Source organism: Solea senegalensis, linkage group LG1 (assembly GCF_019176455.1).
Source record: "Solea senegalensis isolate Sse05_10M linkage group LG1, IFAPA_SoseM_1, whole genome shotgun sequence".
In the NCBI taxonomy this organism is placed as follows: domain Eukaryota; kingdom Metazoa; phylum Chordata; class Actinopteri; order Pleuronectiformes; family Soleidae; genus Solea; species Solea senegalensis.
Genome location: NC_058021.1, coordinates 26865843 through 26889945, shown reverse-complemented (window position 1 = coordinate 26889945; position 24103 = coordinate 26865843). Strand labels below are relative to the sequence as shown.

Below are 24103 nucleotides of genomic sequence, written 5' to 3'. Positions count from 1 at the left end.
AACTATTTAAATGCTGCTGAAAGAAGCTGCTGATGCTTTTAGATCAATCCATGCAGCGAGAATGTATTGTACCTTGAGGCATTTCTGTTATTCTGCAGCTAATTTAGTTTATTTCTTCCATTTCCAACTACTTTACTGATCACTTTATTGAATGCTAAGTTGAAAGAATTAGCAAATATGAAACATTGACAATGATAATTTTACAGTCCTTAAAAATCAAAAACACCTGATCTACGCTGATTGAAAAACGAAACGCCGCGATAACCGACTCTTTGGAATACACAGCACCAGCCGTTTCTCGACTTTGAACAGAATCTTAAACATTAATAAAATAGCCTCTGCATTGCCATCCCCCATCCACCATCCCCCCCAACCTCTCCTGACCTTCTGTTCTCCTCACCCCTCACCCCTGAGAGAAGGCGCCAGAGGCAGCAGAGATTGAAGGAGGAGAGCGAAGAGCAACGGACCTGATGAGAAGGCACATTAAATCAGCGAAGCGGCTCCCCTGTGGTCAAACTAATTACAACATGTTAATGATTTGATTTAATTGCGTGGACCAGATACAGCACTGGGCATCCACTGACTTGTCAGGACACTGCAGGGTTAAAGAGAGAGAGAACACAACTGACACAACAGAAGAGTCGTTAGTGTCAGAGGTGTTCCATTTTCTTTCAATCAAAACATCAGCAGGAATATGCCCGGCTCCAAAACTCCACTCTGCTGTGGCTTACCGACATTTTCCCCATTGTATGGTTTACAATAGTTGACCTTGAGACCAGGTCCATATCGGATAAAAGTGCAGAGCAGACTTTTTCACTTTTCATACAGGCACACAAACTAACTGATGAGAGCATGAGTGTTTCACAGCAAAACAGACCGTGAAAATGATCTTTCACCTCATTTTCAGCATCTATATCCGTCGCAAATATCACAAACACAACACAATCTTGTTTCTTGTTTCTGGTTCAAAATAACAGCACTCCAACTTCAGTTCCCTGAAACCCATGTATTTTTTTTTTCCATCAAAGCTTTACATAGCAAAGGATACATAGCTTTACACTGTAGAGTTCTAGCATTTAGTTGGAACACAGAAGTATCTTTATGACTTTCACAAGCAAAACTTTATGTAAAACACAGCAAAAGCCGCCACATCAGCTCCAAAGCATACGTGATCCCTTTGTCATCAAACAAAGCTGCAACAGAAGCAGCAATACTGGGCTGCTGCTGCTGCTGCTGTCACCCACTGCACACGCATACAGTGTGGACCCAGGCTTAGTTTGTTAACTTTTTCTAAAGATAAACTTTTCAAAGTGAACGCCTATGCCAATGTTTGAGTGCCATTTGACTAGAGGAAAATGTGGCATTGCAAATTCAGAGCGTGAGACAAAATACTGCTGCGACTGCTGTGGAATCATTTACCCTAAGAATTTATGCCAATTGTATCCTTTTCACACTGAAGACAAAGACCAGATGTTTGTGAGCGTTAGCGGGGGGTTTTGTCCGGTGTGAATGGGCTTCTGTTTTCATTGAATTATACAGACCTCTACCTGGATATTAGCCAACAAAGCTCAGTCAGCCTTCAAACCAGCCGGAGAATGGATGGCAGGCAGCGACACAATGACCTTGGATTTGTAGTTATTGCATTACACTGGAGCTGTCTCATGTCTGAAAGATGCAATCACATTCTCGGCATAACTCAAGAGAGGTGTCATGACGATTTACACAGCATTATGCGTCACACATTACCTATTCATTCCGGACCTGCGATACTATCGATTTCCACACCAGCGGGTACGTAAGAGAAAGATCTAAATTAGTTTCCCCCTGCTTTATTTTATAACATCCACTTCCTGTGATAATGTAATCACACACTTCAGATCTGTGATTTGCTGCACTACAGCCTGCAGCTCTTTTCAGAGATGTAGCCGCAGGTGACATCAGCGTGACGGATGATCTATGCAGCATTCACAGTTAGAAAGTGAGCGACAGAGAGGAAAGCCACTCCATACAGTATACTGATCGATTCAGTCATGTGACACCGCCTCATACAAGAGGAGGAAAAAAGACAATGCAAAAGAGAATGACGCCACTGCAATGGCAATATGCTGACACAGCAGTGTCTTCTTTCATGTCCTAACCTCACAGCCAGTTTTAACCAGAGGACATGCACAAGGAGACTTCGGCCTCACACACACACACATACGTACATATATACACAGAGCAAGGACAGCGAGACAAACTGCATGGATATGCAAAACAAGAAAACACTGTACATTTTAAGAGACATCCATTCACTGCGCGTCTGTCATGAGGCATCCAGCTACTGGTCCTAACTAGGAGAGAGAGGGAAGGTATAGCAGTAAAGACGACTGAACTGAACAACGTTCTGCATAATAAAGTTACAAAGGATGACCTAAGGACTCATCATATCCTTTGATCATATCATTGATCCTACTTGATCCCTAATAATACTCTATATTAGAGTGTAATTTTATCTTTTTTTTATTTTTCTTACTATTGTATTGTATTTTTATTCTTATTCTTATTCTATTCTCATTTGTCTTAACTGAGCTGTTGTGAATGTGTGTTTCCCCCCTGGGGGAGGCATAAAGTCATTCCATTCAATATACAAACACAATATGAACAAGAGCATTTGAGAATGAGAACTATGTGTATGTTTTGTCTCATCAGTAAGCAAATGTATGCAGCAAGGTGCACCATATATGTTTTCTATTATCTATGCATCATTCTTGACATAACCATGTATAAAAAAAATTAGTCTGCAGGAGTTGCAATTATCAATAGTGCTTGTGGCCCTTATTTCACTATTGGAGAATCTCCCTGCTTTACAGGGACACACCACATATAAAAGGTTTATTTCTTTTTTTTTTCAGGGCCAAAAAAACCTTCACAGTCTATTTATCCAGCGATTCACGCTACATTAAATTGGAGCAGCATTCTTCAAAAGTTGATACTCAATGCTGGGATTGTGCTGACAGAGGGTAGTGCGTGATAAAAAGCCTGAACATGTACACACGCAAACTTTCAGTCCTTGTGGTACAGAACAAGGAGTGAATATTTTAATAGATTAAGCACAGCAAAGACTGGTACAGGCAGGAGCCTAGACTTGATCAAGTATGCTTGACTTAAACCATTAGAGACATCAAAGCCTATCTGATTTAGAAATCCACTTTCAGGTCACCCATCATGCCTTTACAAAACTAAGCCCCTAAAACAAAGACATGGCTGGTCACGAGGGACACGGAGAACTTCATCGGCATCTTATGTCTGAGTTTGTCTTCCCTCCCTGTTCTATGTTCTTCAGTGCAGCGAACTATGACCCAGTGAGCCTTTTGGCATGTTTCCACTAAGTGGAAGGATTTGGTAAAGTATCAAAATACATAACCCAGCCCCAACCGCTGAAATTTTCAGTATCCTTCCCTTGGGGGACCAGAGTAATGGTACAGCACGGTTGTTTGTCGTCGATGCACCGGTGCGTCACCCTACATATCTCGCTGACATGGCCAGCGCACAGCCGTTAAAACGCCAGCCTGATGAAGGGCTTTACCACAGCAAACTGTACTGTGCCAAACCAAACTGTACCATGATGGAAACACAGCTGCTGTCTCATCTAATGCGGGACCGCATTAATGTGGTGTTCAAATAATGAGGTCAAGGTAAAGAGCAGGTGAAGATATATGGCATTGTATTATGCTTCACTGGAGCAAAAGGGATTCCCCTCACACATCACGATGACCATCACAACTTTTCATCACTGAAGTTATATTTAAAACTAAAAATATTTTAACTGTAACGCCAATTTTTCATGCAAGCTTCTATGCTCTCCGTGTGGGGGTTCCCTACGCTCGTGATGCTAAATCAAATATTTAGAAAAATTTGAGAAGGTATTTTTTCAACCATGAATGCCAGTAAGGCAACTTACCAAAAACATACCAAAAGCATGAATTTCACAAATTTTTCAAGAGGCTATAAAGAAAAAAAATCCTTTATCTGTTACCACTTTAGTCTGTAGCATTCAGGGCTTTCCTACATAATCCAGTAACAAATCCCAGCTCTAACCAACAAACGACCATTTTCTGCTGATTCTATTACTGAACTAAAGCTTACAGACCTGCACTGACAGCAGAAAACCACAAATCTGCAGCTACTGATGTCCACCAGAATTAACCCGAGAGGAAGAGCGAGGCAAAGCTGAGGAATGACGCGGCTGAACGCTAGTCACGAAAACAGAGTGATTCACTTAAATGAAAACATTATTGTTGTATTATTGGGGATCCGTCAGTATTGATTGCAGTGTTTCTCTAAGAATAAGAATTTTGTATTATCAGTAGGTTTGATTTTACAGCTTTAGATGCTTGGACTCAATTGTAGTTAGTCAAGTATTTTATTGTGATGTCTTTCCACTTTTATATTATTGTGAAGAGGAGCATTAGAATAAAGGTTGCAGTGTTTAACAACTGTAATAAAGACGGATTGCACCACCTGTCACTGATTAATGTGGTTGTTAACTCACCCAGACCGGTTTACTATGGTAAGAGAAATTGCGAGACGCTCCCAAACAGCCTGTGGGAAATGGCACTGTTTGTAATATTTAATTAACATACAGTACTGAGCATTGCTAATGAGTGAGTGAGGATTTACTTTTGATTTTATGATTATATTAAAATGGCTTTGGGGGTTTTCTTTTACACTCACCCACAAAGATATTTCGTGAAGCTTTTTCCCTCCCTCACCATCTTTCCCACTGTAAACTCAATCTTCCATATTGAAGTCTTTCCTCACACGATGACACTTTGAGAAAATCCCTTTGCCTTCTGCTGAATTGTCCAATCCATCATCCTTTGTGGACTTCCCTCTGAATCCATCTTAGTGGCTTACACTCCCATTCATTTTCATGAACAAATACACATCTCACATCTTATGCTAGACTAACGCCTTGTGATGGATTATTGAAAAGGGCAATTTTGAATATTTTCCGGCAATAAAAGAGTAGTACGAGGGCTACAGAGCGACAAGAAGAAACGGGCAGCCCACTCTGGAGGTCGACATTTCCTGGCCGAGCAGTTTTCAAAAACCTTACGAGGTAAAAGATTTATATTGTTGTGGCTTCATAGATCTATGAAATTGTATGAGTGATTGGAAGGAGGTAAACTGGGCACTTGATAAAAAAAAGGCAGTTATTCTGCCTGTAGTTGCTGCACTCGCAACGTGTGATTGAAAGTGTTAATCATTCGGTCAATTTGATCCTCCAAACACATGCACATGTGATGGTGATGCATCATTTGAAAAGGGTGGCAGGCAGATAGTCAAGCTGCTAAGTGGCCATGAATGAAGCATCTGGGGTGGGGGTATCATTGCATTATACTTGGGGGCTATGAATGTGTGTATGTGTGTGTGTGTGTGTATATATATATATATATATATATATATATATATATATATACATATATATACATACATACATATATACATATATATATATATATATATATATATACACACACATATACATACATACATACATATACATACATACATACACACACACCCACGTGTGTGTGAAAAATAGGGTTTTAGTTTGCCACAAGGTTGCACCTGCTGCTTTTCACCATCTCGCATTGACAGACATGGCACAGCAATCTGGTTGATGGTACTTAAAGCAGTGCGCCCTTCCTCCCTTCCTCTCTTCCCTACCTTCCCTCCCTTCTCGCCCTCAACCGATGCCAAGAAATTGCCACATTCATCACAACATCCTGCTTTGTCCAATTCCTCCACCAGCTCCTGCTCGACAAATCTACACAGCTCACTCAGAAATGCGGTGAAGTCTTTTTCATCTACAGAGCAACATTTCAAATAATCTACATTAACTCAGATTTTTAAGAAACCATTGCATCATATCTGATATCTTTAATCAGACTTACCATTGTCACTGAAGCCTGCACCACATCCTGTCCAATTAACATTATCTTCAAAACGATAGGAGGATTATGGCATCTTAAAGAATACATATAGCAGATTATATGACCTGAACCACAAATCTGTTCAGTTTGTATTACCGAGAGGCAGAACATGCATTAGACTGAGGGACGGTGCAGCACAGAAAAGGTCACAACATAGTTCCCTGCAGCACATTCTTCTCCACACACAGTGACAGGGATATTTGAGGGCAATCTAGACGTCGATGGGTCAGACTTTTCTGCAGTCTCTTCACACAGGCACAGATGTTTCCACTGCAAGCTCGCAGGAAAACAAAACTCCACCTCCTGCAAACACTTGACAACCCTCCACCCGAATTCCCAGGATGCAAACACAAGCGGTGAAGACAGACATAGATATGATGCATTCCCTAGCCACTTATCCTAACCTTAACCATCACAACTAAATGCCTAACCTTAACCCGAGCCTAAACCTAAGTCTTTACACCTTGAAAAGCACTTTCAAAAGGTTGTGAGGATCTGCCAAAATGTCCTCACAAAGACAGGTTTGAATCACAATTTGCCCTCACAGTAATACAGATATATATATATATATATATATATATATGCACACACACACACACACGCACAAATACACACAACCCTTGTGCAAGCACCCTGCCAGCTCTCAACAGCTGCTTTCCCTGTATTCATACCCTGGATCATCTACCAACAACTAGGGCCCCGAATGTAAAAGGCAGAGGAACAAAAGCCTGAAAAGATAAGCATGACAGCAGCAGGCATTGGAAAGAACAGCCATAATAGTACCTGCTTACAGCTATTAAAAGAATGATACCGAGTATTTGCAACTTTGCAAAAATGAGCAAGGATTCAGTAACATCCACACACGACTTACGAAAACCCAATGTCATCCAGATATATCACAGATAACCCATGTTATAAAATGAACAACCAGACTATGCTCAGTGAAATCTATCCGAACGGCTGTCAAGCCAATTTATTTTCCCCCTGCATTCATTTTTCAGCATGTGTGTGTTGTATGTGTGTAGTAGTGATCCCTCTGGGTGAGGTCAGGAAAGGCTTAGTGCCATCCATCTCCCTCAGAGCGGCCTCCTGTCCCTTCAGCGGGCTTTCGACACTGACGATTCTGTGATATTCAGCCAACGCTGGAGAACAAGAGCTGAAGGTCAAACGGGTGCAAACAATAATTCAAGAGGGAAAAAAAAAGTGCATTCAAAGGCTAAAAGAAGCTTGTAAAAGAAATACTTGAAATTTCCCTCAATAATGCTCCAAGGAGAAACAATTAATTGACATGATCCTTACACTTAACACCTTTTTATTCTTACACTTATGTAAATGCCGTTAACCGGTCCATGTGGGTCAAGGAGAGCAACGGCCAAACCACCACCCTAGGGCATCAACACTAGAAAAACATTTTTTCCATCTTTTAAGCAAAAAGACATTCCTAGAGGCCAAATCAACATGGGTGGCAGATTACGCTGAGCAGATAAGATGCCCAGCAGGGAGAGGGGGATGAGAGTTAGCTCGACATGAATATACAGGCTGTTCCTGCTCGCAAAATATGCAAATATCTGATCCACAGAGGTTTCGATAAGTTGGATGTGTAGAAGCCCCAAAGCATTTCAGTCGCAGGTTACGTCTGTTTGGGGAAAAATGGTACGCACTGGCGAGAGAAACGGAGCCGAGGACGCAATAACCACAGAACATACCGCACCCATGGCAACAGATAAACATCTCGTAATTATGGACAGTGCAACTCATTTCCTGGCTGGACACAAGAGGCAAAGGGAGGATGTTTCTATTCACAATGCTGATTAGCTCAATCAGAGAACAGTGAACGGAGAGACTGCAGATTTTCAAGTGTTTTCAAGTGTGGCCCCTTTTACTGTTTACTTTCAGAGATGGAAGATGTGTCAACAGAGTGGAGCAATATTAAAGCAACTCATCTTGAAAGAAATGAAAGAGAAAAATACACCTCGTCACATTAAAATGTGCTATTTATGAGAGTAGACTTATTACTGTCCAATTAGTTTGACAGGTACAGCGACTGCGATATGAATATCAGGGGGAATGGTAATTTTTACATCATTATTCTAATTTTCATTCGAATTTGTGCAGGTCTGTGAGAAACAAAGATGTTCTCTTTAGTCTGTAGAACAAGATGTGTATAAATCAAGAAAATTATTTATCTCTAAAATTGTATTTTCACACACATTTTGGCTTTAAAAAATGCTGCGCCTCTTTTACAGTAGGCTGTGTTGTGATTTAGATCAAATTTCGATTTTTCAGCCCTACTGAATGCCATATTTGGTTTATCAATGTTTCAGTAAGAATACAAGCAAATAATCAAAGCCGACATTTTGTCACATGTCACCGTCTCAGTGCTGGAGCTGGACGTGCTGATATAATGCCGGAATGCAATTTCCTATATTAATGAGCTATGGGCCTTTGTAATGCATACATCATGCAAAATACATTACTATGGCAACAGTCTAAGCTTCCAAGCAAGCATTTGTATACAATATCTGGTCATACACAGTAACCACACAGTAGTAAAATTAATTACTCTTAAAATCTGAACGACATTTTGTTTTCCACGCTAATCTCTTAATGTGACACTATCCCAGAAGGAGCATGACACGGCAGCGCTTCTGTAATGATTAAACCAGTTCACAGCTATTTGAGGACATTATTTAATAGAAAAATCTGAGGAAGAAAGAGCCAGGGATCAAAGGGGATTTTGTGGCGCAGACAAAAGAGCCTGCATAGCTGAAAACAAAAGGTTTCTCTAAGTTCCTGCTGTCACACGAAAACCCTTGGCATTTCCTCAGGAACATTTCCACTCCGTCAAAACAACCTGGCCAGTACACTGAGAAATAGCCACCAGTTATCAGGCAATAGGGCTTGAATAGTGACTCCACTTAAGTCGACTCCTGCCCTTATGTGAACTTTCCCTGCATTAGTCTATCGCTCCGAGGCTTCCCACAGAAAACATTTGAGAGACAATTGTCAGCAAGTACAGCAGATTGGTAGCGACAACAGCAACAGTAAGAGATTTTAGGACACACACACACACACACTCAGACACACTCACACTCAGAGGCATGAGTGGAAGAGTGTCTGCCACAGAGGGGTCACAGGGGGAGTCAGAGTAGTAGTAGCCAGAGTTGGCAGCTCTGCATTCTGCAACTAAAAAGGTTCCCTACTGCTGAGTAACCCTGAGGGCCTGTGTAGCCAACAGGGCCAAGCAGAGGGAGAGGGGGGCAGTGATATTTCAAACCTCTGTGAGAAGAAGCCAAGGGGACAATAATGAAACAGGACCAGCCTTCTTTCTATACGAGTGCCAGCCTCTGACGGGGCCAAACATGAACCCTAACCAATCCCTGAAATGTGAGCTGTCAGCCTGAAAGTGGAAGAGAGGGAAAAGGGGGGTGGGGGGGCATCAGATCTCTGGGCTGGGGACTTGGGTGTTTGCTTCTGTGTGCGTATGTGTGAGCACAATCTGCATTTGCTTTGGCGGAACACGACACACTATTTAATGAAATTGACTGAGCGAGCAGAGAAAAAAAGGGTCATGCCAGGGCTGTGACTGATAATCCCGACTCATAAAAACATAAACACAGTGAAGTTTCAATCCCATTTTTTTTTGTTTTGCTCTAATCTGCAGGGAACACACATTTCTCACACACAGCCCACTTCAGGAGGGAGGGAGGGAGAGAGAGAGAGAGAGAGAGACTGGGAGCAACTGTTCTTTCTAAATTTGTCAGAGACAGGAGAGAACACACATCTTGTTCTTGCACAAGCATGCGAGTGCGTGTCTGTGAGTATTAGAGGAAAGACAAGACCAGCGTTCAGGCTGTCAATGTGGGCGTTGAACATGGTCAAGTTAAAATGTTTTTGTGGCAACACTAATAATTAAGACGTTTTTTGCAGCGAGAAACGTCACGACAGGAATAGAACGCAGGTGTCAGGTTTCACAGCTGGGAGCAGCTGTTAATAAGCAAAGGAATTACATTTAATGTAGAACGCATAACTGGAGAGCAACTGATCTCGACAAATAACAGTTTATTTTCAGTTTTCAATCAAATAATGCATTGGTGTGACTATAAATGCTAATTTAATATCAGCAAACATGTGTTTTCTCTTTTCTTTTCAACATTTCTGAATATTCTTATATTTTAACAGCTGTAATGTACACATCATCAACCAGCCACCATGTTCTCGACATGGGTATCAGCTCAATATCACGTTTTCATGGACGACGTGATTTCCGATATCAAAGCCAGTCAGTATCTACCAATACTGTCATCAGCCTGATAGTCTTTTTACAGAATCATACTCTTCGGTTTTACTTCTTTTATTTTAAATTAAGGTCAGAATTGCAGATATGTGCAACCCTCGCTCACATTCCAGTCCAATAACATACATTTTACTTAATTACTGTACATAGACTGTACTTAGTGTGATCTTAAGGGCTTTTGGATCATGTTGTATTTTATATTTTTCCCATTCCAAATATTTTGACCAGTATCGCGATCCCTTGTATCGGTCACTGACAAACCTACTGTTTGACCACTTTTTGCAACTTTTCTCATACACTGGTACACAAACAGATCATGCTATGACGCAGATGAGCAGATACTTAAAGTCCCTCACTTCTACTATACAACACACAATCCTCTCCAGTGAGTAAATATTGAGCTGGGTCTATGTCAGAAGTCCTTGGTTTTTGGGGAGTATCTAATAAAACATTAATGACGCACGCGCACTGATAGCACACATAGTCCTATTGGTGCATAGACTCACTGTAACCTGCTTTGGGAACTAGTTAATGCAGAGGCAGTGTTTTGGCCAAGAGGAATCAATTAACCTTATCCTGCTTGTAGAGAGGGTGCTGGCATCCTTGCATGCAAAGAGGCTGTGAAGTCTAGACAATAAAAGTTTTATGAAAGAACAAAAGAGATAAACAAAAAGGGGATGTAAATTTTCCGTTTATACACATCCGTCTTACTTTTAATGTGGACGTATGCAGGGAGCAATCTAATAGGACCTGACCGCTCAATTCATCCCACATCAATAACAGCTTCTCAGCATCATTAGCTTGTATACCACAGAGGATGTCCCCCTCTTTTACAACCCGAGAGGTCACAGCTGCTGTTCAAATCTCTTTAAACGGTTTGACAAATCAATGAGGAGCATCGTCTAGATTATTGGTCAATTTGAACTGTGGGTCGTTTCCAGATCGGATAAGAGATGGCGACATGGTAAAAGAAGTGACAACAGAACCTCGGCCACCAATTCACACAAAATAGAGAGGCTTCTGAAAAAAAGGACACGGACAAATGTTCACCATAGTTACACCAAGAATGGTAGGTTGTAAATCTGTCAGAGCAGAAAGAGAAAAAAAGACTGAGGATGGAGGAGGAATGTGCACACCGTGGCGACTACGCTGGGCCAGCAGGATTGTTAGAAAAATACTTTTTTCTTCTTTTTTAGCAAGATCTGCAAAGCCAAGTGAACTGTACACCGATTCCCCCACTGGCCCTCAAACTAGAGCACACCAGGTTGAGATCTGATGCTGTACCCGTTACATTGCCATAGCGATGTGGGGCCAGAGCTGGGAAAGAAGGGTGTCGGGTCAGAGGGAATGCCTGAATGTGTACGCATGCATACGCAGAGATAACACCCTGGGAAAAAACCCATACAGTCTCACACACACACATACTTGCTCTTCAAGGACACCAAGTACCCTTCATTGTAAAGCCGCATTGTCCTACACAAGTGAACAACTCCTCCCCTCTGAGCCAGTGCAAATTGAGATGGGGTTTACATTAATGGGTTTGTGGAGGGGGAAAACCACCAAGAGGTAAATTCAGACAAACCTCCTCTAGATACATGTAGCCTCTATCTCCATAAAAATTAAAACAGAAATGGGTTTGATGGTTGTTCTGGTGTAAAATGTAAGAAAGACATCCTTTCAGATACAAGGGCAAAATGTCTCCAAGAAAAATTAACTAATTCAACCAAACAGCACAATGTGCACAATGTCAAAGATAATAATGTGCTCAAAATACCTGAATAACAAACCTGAAGCTCAGTTTCCATGGTTATTTTAAGTGTGTACCAAATCAAATACTATTTGCTTCCATCACATTTTCTATCATTGGACATGTCAGGACATGTCTTTGTTTTCCCAAAAGGTGCTTCGCTAGAAGTAAACAGATATTTCCTCTTTGAAATCTCTGAAAATAGCCACCAAGGTCAGTGGAACAAGAGCTTCTGTGTATCTGAATATCTGTAAAAGGAGACAATACAGATACATGTACAAGAACCTGGTGTGTTAGCTCTGGAGAACCTTGCCAAGGTGAGGACAGAGCAAGCTGCTGGTAGAGGTTGTTTTCTCCTTGTTCTTCAGGCAGGTTCAATAGCTACATTGGCTCCCTCTGACGCAGGGATCTGATCAATACAAGGTCTCAAGAGCAGTGGAAGAAGGCAGCGATAGGAACTGGACAGTGAATACGCTCCATAGGGCTGTGAAATAGTTGTGCTGAAGGGCTGGTTTCAGCACTGAGGCAACCTCAATGACATTTTTCAGGCATCCAAAAGGTGCACACGCACAAATGATGTCAAATTAGAAAGAAAAGGAATGAACAACAGGGAATTCAAGCGATTTATCGAGCACAAATACAAACACTGGCCAGTTCTAGCATTTGAAAATGACATGAGTATGTCCGTGTGAACTGAACACTGAGGTTTCAACTAAACAGGCCATTCAAAAAGTGAACTTAAATGTCCAGAGTGCAAGAACTAGTGACATCTAATGGAAAGATTGCTGATTGTAACAAATTAAGCACTACTAAGTTCACCCTCCATTTCACTTTCACTCCCTTCACATACCATAAAGAAGGTCGTTCTTCTTTGTTTGCATGGTAAGCTTCCCCTTACTCTGAAGGGTTTGTCCATGTGGGCTCCTGTAGAAACATGGTAGCCCAAAATGGAGGCCTACATAAAGCAAGACCCTTGTCTAAAGTACATTTAAAAGGCTTATTCCGAGGCTGCAAAAGCAAATACAATATTTAAAGTGACTGGAACTTTAAGCTCTGTGAACATTGAACATCTAATGGAATAAATGAAAACAAAATATATATTTGGAAATGAATCATTACATGTAACGCTTACACACAACAATCAGAGGGACACTGACCTGTGATCTGTGTGGAATACTGCACCACAATGAGGGGCACCCAATGTCCCAATAACCCAATTTGGGTGTGAGGACACAGAGAGGGATTACTTCAGTAATCATGATCTACTACCCTCAAAACCATTAAGGACCAGCAAATCCCTGGCACACCAGATACATTTACATGCCCCGGGATTTTGAGGAACGTCCAAATGATTTAAAAGTAAGGAACAGCCATACAGGTGTACGAAAAAGAGTCTGCTCACACTCAAACACAGTGAGAGCTGATCATTTCTGCCAGAACACAAGAGTATGTGGCTCTGCTGCTGCCAGCTGGATTTTGTGCGGACACATACAGGCAACACTGGACCATTAATCATGAGCAACCCAGTTCTGCTGTGCTTCTGGTCCAAGGTTGACTATGCAGTCTCTGTATTTACCTCAGCGTGGTGCAGAGGTTGCATGCCGCTAAAATTAGATCAAAAGGCCAGAGGGCTGGGGGTATCCGTGTGTGAAGATACCACTCTGGGTAAATCAACAAGGGCCAAAAAATTTGGAGCTTGTTTTTGAAAAAAACTAAATGCATCCATTTGTAATAGAAATGTAATCAGCTAATTGGTATGAGTACAATTGTAAAATTAAATCCATTATATTATCTCTGATAGGCTTCTAGTCAGACATTTGCATCACAGCCTGCATCACAGACTAAAGAAAGTATTCAAGTCTAAAAAGGAGCCCAATAATAAAAAAACAAAACAAGTCCAGCTGATGTAAAATGACCTAACTAATTTATATGGAAGAATGATTTAACATAAAGATATGGCTATTATATTTAAATAACAATACAGAGATCTAACATTTTTCAATCGAGATACAAGAAAATAGATATTGATATTACATGTATGTATTGCATAACTACACTTTGACAAATAAAGCTAATTTAGTTTTGATAGATTTATTTATTTATCCTAGATTTGCCATAATTATCAATATCAACTGATTTGAAAATGTTCATCATGATAATGCATTCGACCATATCATCAAACACTAAATTAAAGTTGTTAAATCTAAAAGGCTGCAGTCACCTGTGCTTGTGCTTTATTGCTTATTTCAGCAAGTGTACCTTGTGTAAAGCCACCTAATGATTCTGTGCTCTAACACAATTCCCTTACTTCTTTGTAAATGTCACTTTTAAGGGAGGAAATTTAAATTTATCACAGGGACAGAAGGATTAATTCCCTACGACTGCAGTGCTTATGCGTACCATTAATCTACCTGCTGTTCAGACACTGGTACTATCGATTGCTTACCCAGGTAGAGGGATGCGTTTTCTTTCTTCACATTGTCGTCCAGGTAGGTGGGCCCCAGCGTGTAGATTGGCGTTGACCCCATGCCGATGAGGATCTGGGCGCAGATGAACAGAGCCACGTACAGGTTGTGTTCGTTGCCCTCCTGGTCGCGAGGGCAGGACGCGGCGTCAAGCAGTTCTCGGCCACTGTTGTTGCCGCTCTGACAGAGACCTTCGCGACCGGTTGATGAATTCATCTCCTGGATCTGATAAGGTGGCGAGATGAAGTGAGGCAGGGAGAACAACCCTGCCCCGATGGCGATGACCACACCACCCACAGCCAGCCAGCGTGGCCTCTGACCCCTGCCACCAAAGTAGGAGATGAAGACCACCACCAGCAAGCTGCCGATGTCGAAACAGCTGACCAGCAGGCCGGACTCTGAACTGCGGAGGCTGTACCGCTTCTCGATGGTGGTGATGACACTGCTCAGGTAGCCTGAAACCATCAGGGACTGAATGAAGGTCAGATAGCACATGCAGAACAGGAAGCAGCGGGAATCCCTCAGGATGACCTGCACATACTTCCTGGCTGGAATGTGAATAAGGCGGGTGAGAGAGAAACCAAGTTTGTTGCCTCCAGACCGACTGGCCCTGTGGCCGTCCACAGGCAGAGAGCTGCTGAGTCCCACCATGCTGCAGACAGAAGGGGAGAAGTCTGTCCTCGATGAGGGTGACTCTGCTTGGCTCGAGGCTGGGGTTTTCAGGTGGAGCTCGCCACCACTTCCTTCCATGGCCACACAAGTTTTGGTCGTGTTGACCAAAACTTGTTGTGGCTGCGTAACCTGACAGGGTTCAATGAGGATGGGTAAGCTTTTCGACTTAAAGCAGTTCTCTGAGTCATTGTACTGATCCTGGAGCTCACGGATCTCCAGAGACTCGGACAGGTCACTGCCCGTTTCATCGTGGTCCAACGAAGTCATGGTGCAGCTTGACTCTGAGGTTCAGTCGGGTCCTGGCTGTGCTTACACGTCAGTCAGTGGCGAGTGCCACACGAGGACACGGTGAAGCTGCTGCAGGGCTGGACACAGAGACAGCCCCGAACCCCTCTAGTCATGTGCATGTTTTATTCCATATTTCTATTTACAGCGATGCTGTTCGGTCACAGGAAACCTCTATCCTCTATCGCAGCACAGCATCAGAGCCACAATGTCCTCACAAGCCACTAAACAGTGATGTCGTGGATGTAGTGGTATCTTCTTCTCAGCACACAAGAACATACCCTCCCTTCAGCTCTACAGAATGATTAATTCACAATAAATATCCCAGATTGCACATGTTACTAATAAGAAAGAAATTGAGGTGGAGAGTTCCCATAAATTAGGATCCCATGTTGATATTGCTTTTATGGCTCTTGTTTTTTTATTTTTGTTTCCTTTGTCCCATTGCTGTGCAGCATCCTGGAGAGAAAACAAAAACATGAGAGGAAAACATTAATTGAATACAGGACTAGAAACGTTAATTTACAAACAAAACGTCTCTCTCATTTCTCACTGTTTTTTTTAGTTTAAACTAAAAAAAAATATTCAGTCAAAACCACTAAGACCTTCAGTGACAAACGAAATAAGTGCTGTCAAATACCTGTCGCAGCAGGTTGACAAAAATAACACCCGGCTTTCCTTTGTCAAAACGAGAAATCACAGCAAGAGAACAAAAGAGCACGCTGTCCACAAACGCCTCACACATTAGTTTGGAGATGGAAATTAAACCACAATTCAACACGAGGCGTCGGAGAAATTGAGCGACAACGAGTCTCCGTCTTGAATTCAGAAAGACAAACGGTTTAAACTGAAAGACAGGGATACTCACACAGGACAGACGGAGGTAGTCTGTTGTTCTCGGAGCTCCGACCACTCACTGAATGAAAGCTGCTTGATGCGGATGGCTGCTGCTACTGTGGTGCGTTTACTGACCGTAGGTGTTTACAAAACCTGGGCTTTAAAAACTGTAAGGGAATTGTCTGACGTCACTCTAAAATTTGAAATTTGATCTGTATGTATGTGTGGACGGTGTAAAAAGGTGCATGAACAATTAATTATCGTTACAAATATTATTTGCGAGCAGAAAACAAACGGCAAACACTTGTTAAACACTCACACATATAAGGCGAAACATGTGTTTGTGAAATCTAATTATATATTATTATATAGATGATATCAGAGTGCACTTTTTCCCCTTTTATTTTCGTCATTCCCGTTTTAAAAAAGTTTTAGGAATCTCGTTTTCATCCTAAAGAGGAGAAGAGAGCTTGAACGCAGCAAACGTTGGGGTGAATTGTTTTTCTTGACACACACCGGGACTTGTAGTTCTTCTCCTCAGCCTGGTGCGTTCACGGCCCTGTTTAATCCCACCATGGAGAACCGAGTTGAACAAAAACGACTCCCTGAGACTCAAAGCAGGCTGACGAGTTCCGATAAAAACCGACGTCTTGATATTTTCATTCAGCTAATTTCGATTGTATTGAGTGTTGGACTCCATTTCCCAGCGTGCCTGCGAGGCCATATGGCGGCTTGTTTTGTCCAGTACGTTATGAGAACAGTTGGGTGTCATTGCTGACCCAGCAGTACGAGCTCTGTGCCGGGGCCTCAGTCCTCAGGGGCAATAAACTGTGAAACTGTGGAGAAGACAGTTTATCTCCTCTGACAGTTAGTAGACTTGCCTGTGTCAACGATGGCAAGTGGGAAACACAACGCAAATAATAATAATTTCTACATTTTTAATGAGGTTGGAAAAACACTGTAGCCGATCTTGATGTTTTTGTATGTGTAAGGAGCCAAGGTAAACACAGACATCGTAATTATCTTAATTCACATTAAACACGTGCACTGACTGTGATTAAAATATACATATTCTAGATAAAGTTGACGCGCCGTGACTGTCAAAGTAGATGGATGACTTTCTCCAAGGTCATTAATTCACTGGTTGCTGGGTGATCAACCTTCCTCCTCATCCTCATCCTCCTCTCATTCTGATGCTCCTCAGTTCCTCTTTGGATGTATAGTGTGTGAAAGAACCTTAAAAAAGTCAAATGTTTGCTACATAAAACGTTGAAAATTCACATGCAAAAATAATGCCTTTTTCATCCTCAAGTCCAACACAATATTAATGTGCATACATTTTTTAAAAAAAACGCAGTCCAAACCATTTCCTTGGCTCCGTCTCAGCAGTGGTCCATCATAGAAGCCACTGTTGCCTCTGTTCATCTCTGCCTTTGGCTATCAGCATGCTGCAGACCAATCAATACCACAAATCAGCACGATGACAGATGCATTAAAAAAAGGAAATTATTAAACAGATAATAGCACTGTATCAGTATTATTGTTGCATGTGTGCAGCTGTACTTGCAATGTCCTGTATTTTGTACACGTTTGTGAAAAGTACAGCCTGCACATGATGTGTCGCATTCACAAAACACATGGCTCGGTTAAATATTTCCCAGCTTGGAGGATATGGTTCCATATATTTTTTTATTCCTTTTATTTTATGGCACTAAAGGTGAGCGGAACAACCACATATAAAAGTGAGTGAGTGATAGCCGCAGGGCTGAGGGCTAAGAGTCATAGAACTGTCTCACTTTATACAAAAACCAGCGTGAGACCAGAATAATTTGTAAGGTTGCTGCAAAAAATTTATATCCAACAGGTACAGAACCTATCAATTGTAACTTTTAAAACCTTATTTATAAGCATCACAAGTACAAATGAATGGGTGCATATTACAGTTTGTTGCATTACATGTGGTTTTGTGTGATACACATGGTAGGAATTGTGTGAATATGCAAATGGAAGGAAAATAATTCATATTTACACAGATACCTTGCACAAACTGTGCTCCAACACAATATAAAATCCACAAAGTTTCTCACTAATACTTAATATATAAGTAAATGATCCAGTCACACTCAAGTATGTCTTTTATGAGAGTCATATGAATGGTTTTGTCATCAGTGGAGTTTTTATTCTTAAGATTCTCCCACAAGAAACATCAATTTGCTATTGCCAGATGCAAAATTTACATTATTTTCTTCATCCTTTATCCTTCTGTTGATTTATTACCCACAAATCTATATATTTCCATCACAAAACTAACTTTACTACTTACTACTACTTAACTACTTTGCGATTTCTTCTCCTAAATCTGCTTTCCCTTTTTCAGTATTTTGTGATTTGCATTCTCTACCCTAAAATAATGTAATCATCACCTTTAATTTGTTTGGCAGCGGTAAATTAAATCCGTCACATGTAGGTCTGTGGTTAAAGATGAGTATTATTATTCAGTATAATAATACTCATTGACTCATTGTCTACAACAAGTCGTTTTTCTGGCCAAATGTCATGGGTTTGGCGAACAAAAGGAAGTTACACTGTTGGCACGGAGACATTTAGTTAGTCCATGAGCTTTCTTTAAAAACAGAGAGATAGAGTGTGGAGACTTCACCGATGACAAGAGCAGCCTTTTCCAAAGGTTAATATGTTCATGTCGCCTCAGAAAATAGTTTCAGGCGAACACAGTGCAACTTTGGGGAGAATTTGTCTCGAATGCCATGCACAACAAAACACGTCTGTCCAGCCAGTTCACCAGTTCCCATGTGAACTGGTGTCGCAGATGCTGAAGATGCAAGTCTGCTACAAAGCTTTCCTTCATACGAAAACATTCTCACACACATTGCCAGTTGTTATATGTATTTTTTTTCCATTTCTCATGAATGCACAAGTCACACAAACACACAGCATCGAATGGAGAAGCACTGTGCACAGTCTATGACTCATCAAAGGTCATAAATCAAACCTACTTCAAATATCAATATTGCACCGTGATACTAAACAGAAATTGATCATTCCCTGCTTAACTGGCCGACACTTAATGGTCACAGTGAATCCACTGTGTTATTAAAATATGGTGGTGATGGAGTATTATTGGAAGACAGTCCAATGCAAATGTGATGACAGCAGAGGGTAATGTCCGAGATAAAACAATGTTAGTGTCTTTTATGATCTCATGGAGCAGATTACTGTGTTGGTTTCAGATCAGAGAAATACAACACCGCCCTCTAGTGCACAAACTCATACAACAAAATAGGGTTTCTCAGTCCTGGTCCTGGGGAGTCACTGCCCTGCATGTTTTAGATGGTTCCCTTGCTCCAACACACCTGATTCAAATTTTCAGCTCATCAGCAAACACTGCAGAAGCCTGATAACGAGCCGTTTAATTGAATCAGGTGTCTTGGAGCAAGGGGACCATCTAAAACATGCAGGACAGTGGCTGCCCCGGGACCAGGATCGAGAAACAGGGACGGCAGAGAAACTGAATGGCCCATAGATGGCGCTTTGTCCTCAATTTTCTCAGCATCTAACGGGCTTCTACCACACAGGTCCACAAGAAAACAGGTTAACTAACACTTGCACATGTGTTTATAGGTTTAGAATTAGGCTATATGTCCTGTGTATAGGCTGTGTTCTGCATCTATTTTTTTCCTTTCCTTTCGGTTGAGGACAATAAAGTATTTTAGATGGTAAAAGGAACAATAAAGGCAATATCTACTGGTTGATATAAGTCGGTGGATGTTAAAGATTCCCAAACGTTTGGGGAACAGTGCTTTAAAGTGATGGAGAAGAATTTAAAAAAGCTACTACTTAAAAGGCCACTTACTAATTTTACAGAGATAAATGTGTTATTTGATCATCAGACAGTGGATCTGAGACACATGCCTTATTCCCACATGAAAAACAAATGTTTTTACTGTCTTTACTGTTTGTTTCTGTCAAGTTTAATGTGTAAAAGATCTGAAAATAAATAAAACAAACACCGCAGCATCGAAATGATTTTACGTTTATTCTTCATTTGAAGTGTGGAGAAAAGGGAATGTGAAACAGCCCTTTAATCTGGCTGCATACTAATCAGAGCACTGACTTCATTTTTATACGGTATATCATAACAGCTGATACTTATGACGCGACTTTAGGAATACAAGTTTTCTTTGTGCAATTATAAGATGCAGCTCAAAGAGCATAAATGACTTTTGTGAGCAGATAAGCGATGACATCATCATCATCTGCAGCCTGGCTCGACACCGCATGTGGCCTTGGGTCGCCCCCCCCCCACCCTGCCAATCCCCCCGCTCCTTCCCACACTTCTTCCTGTTAACCATCTCAACTTTATTGACATTACAGGAATCACTAATGAAACACTGTCTGCCCATCAGGTTCAAACTCACACACACACACACACACATACACATGATCATAAATATACTGTACATCCCCATCCCCCACCCTGTTTACATCCACACACACACACACACACACACACACACAACGTCATCTTCCTGTACGTAGCCTTGGCAAACATGTCTGTCGTACGGGAAAGCGCACCAAAGGCAGACAGTGAGGTGTGAGTATCTGTAACTGGAAATCACCGGTGATGAATTCCAGGACTTTGAGAACATGAAAACATGCTTTATTTAAAAAAATAATAATTCTCCTCAGTGGGCCCCGCCATCTTAAGACGCCGATATTCTCTTCGCTTTGTCTCCGACTTCATCAGCTAATGGCTTTACAACAGCACTTTAAGATATAAGAGGACTCTATGCTTGAACTATCACCCTCTGTGGAACTGTTTTACCACATTCTGCTTCCAGGGAAGGCAACCTTTTCAATTAGTCGTGCTCTTTTTTTTTTTGCTGCTTTCTAAGGTCAGTATTCTTCTCCCTGGTTTGCAGTCAGAACTACTCCCCAAATTAGTTTACTCATTCAGAGAGACTTGCAGCTGGAAACTTTGCAGCCCCAGAGAGCGACTTCTACATATGAATAAGACAAGCAGATCAGGACAGAAGGGTGGTGTAGTAATTGTGTTAAAAAGTGCAAGGCCCCCCCCAAAATAAAGACCCTAGTATAAGCCTGCAGTTGCCCCTTACTGTGCCGAGCAATCCCAGCAGATTGGGTCCCATGCTTATGCAAAAAACTCTGCACCCCCCCATCCTCCTCCAGACTCCATCACCCTTTAACCATCGCCCCAACTGTCTGATTGGTGGGTGAGGTCACTCAGTGAGTGGAACTCAACTCAGGTTCCTCCATAACAAAAGACTCACTGAATGTTCCTTTCCTAATAAATCATCAGGGCATTAACAAATGTTGTTATAAAGAAAAAGAAGAAGCTACTTTTCCTCTGTAAGGATCTTTATCGCTGAGGACTTTAAGTCTAGTTAGCAGTGTGATTTATACTAAATGCCATGATTGCAAATTAAAACACAGCAAAGTGAAATTATTGTGTGGCACAAGTGAGAAAAAAATGTCTTCCTGTGGAAATTTCACTCATTTTATTTCACTTTTGTGCATGAATTCAATGTATGCACTTAAACCAAACATGTGTGTTGTGTGGAGATGTTTATTTACCGATATTACGGCAAGCTGCCTTGAATTAATTGTGCAAAGAACATCAGTGTAGTAGCCCATAGAGGAGTTATAAATACATACTGCACATGAAAACATTGTTTGTTTATGATCGAGAACTCATCGAGGGGTGAAAAGCATGTAAAAGCAATAAAAACAAAGGCTAGTTGGAAGGCTTAAGAAGATATTTCTAAGGCATGAACTCAGTTTTAGCATTTTAATTCTCTATTCATGCAAAATGAAATCACACATGAGTCTCGGCTTAATTTGAATTGTGCCAAACGTGGACAAGTAAATATCCTTGACACATACTAGTTACAGTAACAGTATAAGAGTGAGTGATGGCTGGATATGGGAGGGATGCAAAACTCAGAGAGAGGGGAGACCCTGAGTTTACTGTAAACACGGGGCTGTTTCAAGCCCACCTCGATTCCCCTAACACATATGGAAATGGCCCATACCTTGAGGGCTTTGTCCTCCTCCAAGAACATCCACATAGCACTCACAATGTTAAAGGAGGGACTGCCAAACATTTCATATTCATGGGCAACAATTACCTCCATATGAATGGAATAATTGCTCTTTAGAGGCTTAAGCTACCAAGTGAAGTATGTGTGCATTTTCTTTTTTTAAAGCCCCTGGGCTAAAGGTGATCACCATCAGCCGCCTAAACAGAAGGTCTGCTCTTTATGTTAGAGGACAGGAAGGTTTTAATGCAGCGGCAGCATCTGTGTGTGTAACACAGGTCCTCGTGTGTGTGTGTGTTGTGGTTTCTTATTTGAATGACGAAAGAAGTGTAAACTGATCATTTATTCTGGCTTGAATTTATTCTGAAAATGAGAAAAGTTGCCAAAGATCGCAGTAAAAGTCGTGAAATACTTGTTATGATGGAAAACTTTGAACAAATATACAAGATAAACAACTGATTCTTCTTCATATTTAAAAAAAACAAATGTGAAAACTTTTTAATACAACACCAGCTTATGACATCTGTAGGCAAAATTTGCTAATGAAGAAAATGTGTGTAAATCATTGATCAATAAGTCACGGTGACTCCTTTTCCTCCCTGAATGAACAGGTTGAATAAATCTAAAGGGAAATCCCTTCCCATTGTTGTCATTCTACCCCAACACACATCAGCTCGGCTTGGTCCTCAGAAGCCTGAGGTACTTGAGCATGTGCCTCCTTAACCCCTGAAGAGGATCCTTCTGCCCGGCTCATCCCACTAATTACCTTCTAGCCATACTGTAAATGGGCCACTCCTGTTAATCAGCCTAAGCCAGGAGGAAGGCTGGATGGAGGTACAGACAGAAGGAGACACGGGGACGGATGGAAGTTGAAAGGAAATGGGGGCATCTCAGTGCAGAAGATTAGCAGAGGGCCAGAAAGCATGGGTGAAGTTTTCACGACATCCATCCCCTGATGCACACGGTGATTTAAGATCAATACCCTCCCGAGTAGCTGGTTAACTTGTGATCTTTAAATGTGTTTGTGCAGTGTTGGCAGAGTCAGCGAGCTCTGGAAACATCTGTGAAAATGTGTGTTTTTTTATGAAAACATTCCTGTTTTAGGCTGCAGGCATAAACTGTGAAAGTGTAAACTGAAGAACAGTTTTATGACTTCTGAATACTTCTTAAAGCTTGATCGTGAATATCTTTTTGGCTAATTGAAACTTCATGTTATCAAGTATTTATCTTTATTGACCTCTCGCTGCCTATATTAAAAACACAGTATGTAATTTCTACCACCGCAGTTCTCTTAATGAAACAAAAAGAAAAAGACATACCTCTAGTTGAAGATCTGAAGATCGGCAATGGAACATGCAAAAAAAAACAAAAAAAAAAAAACAGAAGAAGACACATTGGTAAGATTTTCTTCCACAAAAAAAACTCTCTATAAACACCAGAGACAGTAAAAGGCAACTGAAACAAAAACAGAGATTTCTAAGGATTTAAAAAGTGTGGGGAAACTTTTAGGCTACTATCGTTTTTAGATTTTAGATTTTATTCCAGAAAACTGTTTTATTGACAAGTAATACACATATGAGGAATTTGCTTTGGCGCTTTGGCGCCACAACATAAAAGAAAGACTACACAATATAAAAAGAAAATGAATGGTCCATGATCATGTCTTGAAATAGTTTTCTGATCATAAAATTTGATAACGCTGCATTAAAAGTCGCAGCATGAAATGTCGCAAATAGATTTAT

The 24103-nt window shown here is 41.2% G+C and overlaps 1 protein-coding gene across 1 annotated transcript in view; it reads right to left on the bottom strand.

Moving 5' to 3' along the window:
• The window catches only part of LOC122780345 (solute carrier organic anion transporter family member 5A1), a 38484-nt gene extending 22091 nt beyond the window's left edge, over positions 1–16393 (bottom strand). Inside the window, exons 1-2 of the mRNA XM_044043222.1 lie at positions 16316–16393; positions 14472–15906 (exon numbers count right to left, since the gene is read on the bottom strand). Coding sequence (XP_043899157.1) covers positions 14472–15429 — 958 coding nt within the window. The 5' untranslated portion in view covers positions 15430–15906; positions 16316–16393. The remainder of the gene's footprint in view (positions 1–14471; positions 15907–16315) is intronic.
• Between the last annotated feature and the right edge of the window lie 7710 nt (positions 16394–24103).